This window comes from Monopterus albus, unplaced genomic scaffold, assembly GCF_001952655.1.
Source record: "Monopterus albus unplaced genomic scaffold, M_albus_1.0 scaffold70.1, whole genome shotgun sequence".
NCBI classification, from domain to species: domain Eukaryota; kingdom Metazoa; phylum Chordata; class Actinopteri; order Synbranchiformes; family Synbranchidae; genus Monopterus; species Monopterus albus.
The window spans coordinates 126,809-133,625 of NW_018127950.1; the positions used below are offsets into that span (position 1 = coordinate 126,809).

At 39.3% G+C, this 6,817-nt stretch overlaps 1 protein-coding gene across 1 annotated transcript in view; it reads right to left on the reverse strand.

Moving 5' to 3' along the window:
- slc25a39 (solute carrier family 25 member 39) overlaps positions 1-4,351 on the reverse strand; it is a 15,654-nt gene extending 11,303 nt beyond the window's left edge. The window contains exons 1-6 of the mRNA XM_020605508.1: positions 3,833-4,351; positions 2,208-2,313; positions 1,845-1,904; positions 1,586-1,636; positions 576-685; positions 395-462 (exon numbers count right to left, since the gene is read on the reverse strand). Of these exons, the coding sequence (XP_020461164.1) occupies positions 395-462; positions 576-685; positions 1,586-1,636; positions 1,845-1,904; positions 2,208-2,313 (395 nt within the window). The 5' untranslated portion in view covers positions 3,833-4,351. The remainder of the gene's footprint in view (positions 1-394; positions 463-575; positions 686-1,585; positions 1,637-1,844; positions 1,905-2,207; positions 2,314-3,832) is intronic.
- Between the last annotated feature and the right edge of the window lie 2,466 nt (positions 4,352-6,817).

Sequence of the window (6,817 nt, forward strand, 5' to 3'; positions counted from 1 at the left end):
AGTAAACCAACATAAGGCTGTGTAGTATAACAAAATAAACAGTATTAACAAGCAATAAACAGTGCAAACAATGCAAAATTAACAATATAGACAGGCAGTAAACAATGCAGACAGAGGCATGTTCAGTAACTACAGAAATAACCTGGGGAAGTACAATTAACACAGTTAAACTGAATACATGGATTTAAATAATAAATATTAGATTTATAAAGGAAATACTCCAAGTAAAACAATGGTAAAATACCAAATATCAGAGTAAAGTGGTTTCGGCCACTTTCAGTGTTGCTATGCACTGAAGCCCCATACCTTATTCACTCTATGCTGCTCTTCAGTTCTGACACATTTATTCTCCAAGTAATTTCAACATTTTCTGGACAAGAGTTTTGATACTCACAGTGTTGGCGGCAACCCGCTCCACAAAGACCTGAGTCCTTCATAGCGAGCGATTTTCACAAAAGCATCCTGTGGCACAAGCAAGCAAACAAATGTGAAAAATCTCAAATCATATTCTGGGGAAAATAAACTGTAATTAAAACAAAGCTGCCTATGTGTGCAGCCCCTATGCTAGTACTCACAAGAGTCCCACTGAAATGTGTTGATGTTTTATACCAGCTGGTGGAACTGGTTCTGTTCTGACAAACATAGATGTGATCCATCAGTCCGTTACAATACAGGAAGCACTTCCCTGTAAGAAACAGAACCAGCAGTTGACAGCGTATAATAACTGCATGGCCCAGGTCTTCAGATTTTCCAGACGATCACAAAATAATTTATTAAAAAACAACTTTGTGGTGCAATATATCAGTGTAATTAGAATGACAAAATCTGTAGTATCCATGTTTTCTAAAGTGAGTTACACAACAGAGGAAGGTGATTAATAATACTGTACATATGATGGCAACAACCAAAGAGCCACTGCCAAGGTAACACCAGGGCTGTCCTTGTCACCGCTTACCCTGCCTGTTTATTTAAGGCTGGTTTGGGATAAACTGTTGCCAAAACCCTCAAAGAATCATTTCACAACCTGCTCCTACTATAAACATTGACCTGTGGTAATACCAAATGAAACAGCACAAGTACAAGGGACAGAAGTAGAAAAATCTTCTGAGAAGAAAGGTTGAATTTTGAGGAGCGGGGTACATCTGGGGAACACCGTCAGTGTTGTCTTTAGTTTGTTGGAGTACATTGACCTGTGGTAATACCAAAAGAAACAGCACAAGTACAAGGGACATAAGCAGAAAAATCTTCTGAGAAGAAAGGTTAAATTTTGAGGAGCGGGGTACATCTAGGGAACACTGTCAGTGTTGTCTTTAGTTTGTTGGAGTGCTCAAGCTGTAGGACCGTTTATGACAACATGAAACTGCAGTTGTAGGTCAGGCAGATAAGATTCACGTATTAAGTAATGGGCCAAGGAGTGAAACAAAGCATGCACATTGCCAAATTTTTGGTTTGCTTTTTTACTGGAAAGAGATGTTTGTTAGTTGAGCACATGGTCGTACACAGAAATCTGTGCTGTACCACTGTGCCACAGTGTTTTCAAACAGCAGCCAAGTTTTAGAATGCAGTGGGTGGGTCAGATACTCACACTTTGAAGGGCGAATGACGCCACCCCATGGAGCAGATTCACAGGCTAAAGCTGTGAAACAAAGCAAAAGGCAGGACAGATAAAAGACAGAGATGAGGACAATGCAAAAAGCACAAAGGACAACTGTAGTAAAGTTAGAAAACAGTGGGTTAAACAAGGCACAGACAAGCAGCTGTTAAAAGCAAAGTCAGTGGTTCATTACCTAAGCTAATGTATAATCTAAAGTCACAGAGGAGTCAATATAAGATCCCTGTCCTACCTTGGTGGAACGGTGTTTGCTGAGCCTGCAGCCGGATTTTCACAACGTCCAGCGGTGTGACTGCAGACAAATTAGTTTACTGATTCAATTATTAGAATTAGATAAGACTTTGAAAACAATAAACCAAGTGGGTGAAAATTATAAATGCATTGAATAATTAATAGAAAAAAAAAATCTGCAATTAATTTGACAATTGTTACACTAACTGTTAATCCACAAATGACCAAAAATTAGAGGTGTTTGTCAAAAATAAAAAGTTTTACCTAGTGTGAATTACTAAATACTGTGGCAAACCTGATGGGGAAAAAAACAACAAAAAACAAACAAACCAGCTACCGTTAAGTCATGGGTCTATGACCTTACCAAATACAGCCGTCAGAAGGGCTCCAGTGCCAGAGGCCAGCATCTGCTGCACTGGAGAAATTGCAACCACGGGGCCACCGACGACCCGTTCCCCCATCGTGCCCATCTGTAACACAAATAAAATAATATTATCGATAGGTAAAATACTACATCACACTGAGAACACCATTTACTTTAAGCAAATTTCACAAAAGGCCTTTTCTGACCCGACCAAACACTGTAGCTAGGCCCTGTCTCCCTGCAGTGACTAAGGAGGAGTGTCAGCATCCCAGGATCAGCAACCTGACACTGAGTTTGTGACTGGTTCAGTATCCTGTTATGTCACAGTGTGACTCCTGCTCTTAGGTTAAACAAGTGTTAATCAACAATGCTGAAAAAAAGTAAAATAAATGAGTTTACACTGTTGTCGTTCAGAAAAAAAAAAGGCAAAATGTCTAAAAGCAGACCAGTCCCTAATGTGTAATAAAGTCATAAGTGCCAAAACAATATGATTAACCTACTATGGGTAATGAAAATAATTGTTAATTGCAGTCCTTAAAGTCCAACAAGGCGTCCTTCATGCATGTGAGTTGGGTAAATCTAGGCGGAGTTGTTATAATGGGGTCGCTGAAACATAATGATAGCTTATCTGTATAGTGCATGTCTGCAGTCCCACCATACAGCCAGTGGGAGCCTCGCCTCCTGGCCTACTCCTACACAAGGGCACGGGAAGTAGCAGATAACATTTAATCAGCCGATAGTGAAATGGAATAAAAGCAAGGAAAGCAACTTAAGAAATCTCCTCAGGGAAGACCCGAGGAAATAACACTTTGTCAGTTTGTTATAGCCACTTGGCTCCGGATAAGTCAGGCCAATAAGCTGTTTTGCCAGACAAGTCGAACTCACTGCATTGGTGCCTATATACCGCAGCTAATGAGACTGTGGGGGTCTCTTTGTCACCTTCGCTTAACTTTCACAACGTTGCAAGCAGGCTCAGCATGTAATCTCATGCTAAATATGCTAAACCTATATCATAGTCATCCTAGTAATGAGACAAGGGGGTGAGAAAAAGACATGAACAACAGTCAGATTAGTTTACACTGCTTCACTAAATTCTGCAGCTAAAAAAAAACTTCAGTTTCTACGAGGGTCAGTCAGTCAACACATTTTTAATTTCATATGTAAAACTATTAAAAAATCCCACGGCCATATGGTAAGTATGAAAAATATCAGTGCAAATCGTGTACTTAGCAAAACATTCTACTTATCGGTTGCATGAATTTATATCACATCTTTTGTCGGGACAACCGTGGTGCTTTTTAAACCATTTCAACACCTGCAGATCAACTGTCACAACTCAAAAGATACTGTACGAAATTTGTCGTACATTGTTATTTTATTTCACTATCAGTTGGCCAACTTTGTTTAATACAAAAATAAATGTACTTGAAGCCCAACCCGAGAAGAGGAAACGCTCAAATTCAAAGTACTTAACCAATGCACTAATAGAACTATGCTATCTTTCAACGCTAACAACATCAGAGTGCAATTTAGCTGGGTACGTTAGCTAGCTAGCTAGCTAGCCTTAAGTCACCGTTTGAAGCAACGTTATCGCGTTTTTAAGATAATAAGCTAACGTTACTCACCTCTACTTCAACTGCCAGCGTCGTGAAATATAGGCGTGTTCACCCATTTCAAGTAGATTAAAGTTACGCTAAGAGCTAACGACAGGCCACTCTGCCGTGCCGCATCTTACGTGGGTTCGCCATTGTAACCCGTCGATAAACATGTTTGGACTAAACTAAGCTGCAGGCTGCTTACGTACAGGTCACAAATGTGCACTCACGCACTTAATATATACGTCACAGATCAGTAAAACATACGCTCGAAGATGACCGTATCACGCTGATCGAGAGAGGTCCATGCAGATGTTTTATAGATCTGTATTAAAATTTGTGATGCTTTCAGTCGCAAACGAGTGGACTTTATCGGGATCTTATGTGTGAACGATGAAAGCTGACTCCCGTCTTAGAGTAGTGATGACTGTCTGACACAGATTCTCCGATAAAGATTCAAACTCGAAGCAGCGTTTTACTTAAACCGCTGCTTCAAAGCTTGGTTTGGTGCAGAAAAGGACACGTGACCGAGTGAATCACGTGACTTCTTCTTCTTATCATTATGTTTATTGGCGGTTTGCAAGCCAACTTAAGGTGCATTACCGCCACCGATACTGCTTCGTTTCTTAATAAATCGCCATCCTACGTACATCACACCCTGCACTAGTTACACAAACACACACTACCATCCTAGCACATCCTGTTTCCCCAAGCACGCCTTCTCCCAACTACTACACTACATACGTTTATAGAATCAACTGACCGACCAATCAGTTAATCTTTACAAAAATGTATTTACATCTTTCACACAAACCCTAGTTACACTCGTCATATAATTATTAACACAGTTTTGCTGTCTCCTATTTCGCCACTAGATGTCACTGTAACGAAGCTTTGAATGAATGAACCCATTTTCGAGACAACTGATAAAGTGGTTATTGCTTCATTTACACATCACTAGTAAAATCAACTGTTGATTCTCCTTCCTTCTTCATCTGCGCATTGTAGGAAGTAGTTCGTGTCTGCGTCCAGCGTTTTCCAAAAAGAAACAAGCGATGGGAAAAACCTTTCCAAAGTTTCCACCTGAGAGACTCTGAAAGTAACAAGCCCTAACCCAACTATGACAAATTAATAGATGTCAAAATGGACATAAATACACTGTGTGCAAAGCTGTGAGAGTTACGTGTATGCGGAGCCCATTTCCACAGTAGGAGAGGAGCTGAGAAACTCTGCAGAACACTGCTATGGTAACAGCTAACAGGACACTAAACGTGATGTAAGTACAGAAGAGGAGGAAACCAATACACAAATAGATGAACAGAATGGACAGCAACTCCCAGAAGCCCTAGCAGAAGAACAGGGGCAGGACCACAAAGTGCCTGCACCTCAGGGGCAACCGGAGATACAGTATAAATGCACACATATCCACACACTAGAGAAATGTATGGTTTGCTCTGTCGTTTGGCCCCTTGGGTCCAGCCTGTTGAAAACTGGAGATCGAGTTAAAGTGCCACGATCACCTGACAGAACTTCTTTGTTACCCTCATAGATGGCCCCTCTCTGGATTTGACTTCTGAGATTCTACAGCCCATTTCACTGGTCTGTTAAATGTGTAGACTGGATGATGTAACCTGTATTGGTTTAATTATAAATGCAAAGATTTCTAGAGCTGTAAGGGGACAAAAAGTTTGAAATTCAAAATGCAATATTAATCATGTTAATAAGACAGAAGCCATTATTATCTCAGTAAGTGAAACAGCTGATTATATCATTTTAGATCATCTGTAAGATGTGTCTGATTTGGATCTTTTTCTGCTTTAATTGCATTTATTTACTCTTTTTTCTCAGATCTTATTATGCAGTAATCCTCAAGAATTAAAATGAGTTTTGATGCACAGTCAGTAAGCACTGTGTTTGGACGAGGGCTATAATGTGCCTGAATGAGTTGGGAACCATGAGATGACAGAACAGCATATGTTTAGGAAGGTTCCCATCAAAACACCCTTATGCATTTACAGTATGAAAGGGTTTACTATTTGTTGTAATTTGTTTGCTTTTTTAAGCACTTATGCCTTTATACAGCTGGAGACAATAAAGCTAGCATTGCTTTGTCTCTCATTTTCATTCTGTCTCTTATCTCACACAGTACAAACAGTGTATATTATACTATAAATAAAATAAGCAAAGCTGAGAACAAAAGCACATTGTTTGTATGGATTAATTAGTCTGTATGTCATCTTAATAAAACATACAGTCTGGTCATGAAAAGGTTGTGAACATGCTCTTATATATATATATATATGAACTCAGAGTTTAGCATATGTCATTATTTACTTAAGTAAAAATAGCAATACCACAGTGTAAAAATACTCTGTTACAAGTAAAAGCCCTGCATTCAAAATGTTATTTAAAAGTAAAACATTATTAGTACTAACATGTACTTTAAGTACCAACCGAACAGCAAAAGAGTGACACTCGCCAACGTAGTAGCATTTATATGCATTTTAATAGTATAGACAGCCCAAAGAGAGAATGTAGAATTTGTAATATAAAACTATCATATCGATCAGGGGGTCTACTAACAATCTTCACAGGCATACTAGAACTGTATATCCAACATAGTGTTGGATGTTTGTACACTAATGATTTGAATGTAAAATATGGTCTAAGGTTTAGATTAACGTTTAGTATAATTATATTTAATCATGTAAGTGATAGAAGTGCACACCAGTGACGTGCGGTCAAAGGAGGCAGGTGAGGCAGGTGAGGCAGAGCCTCCCCTGTCAATCTTGAAAAGAAAAAAAGTTAACCATAAAATATAATAAATGTTAATATTTGTCGGCTGGTGTGTGTTGTAGGCCCTTTTGCCGTTCGAATCCGATGTTGAAGGATTTTTTTTCAATAAAGAATAGCAGAATTTCCGTATGACCCGTTCAAATACATGGAGGAAATGCGCGATGAGGCAGCACTTTGCTGTGCCTCTCGGTGGATCGTGTAATCCTCACAAACTGTATG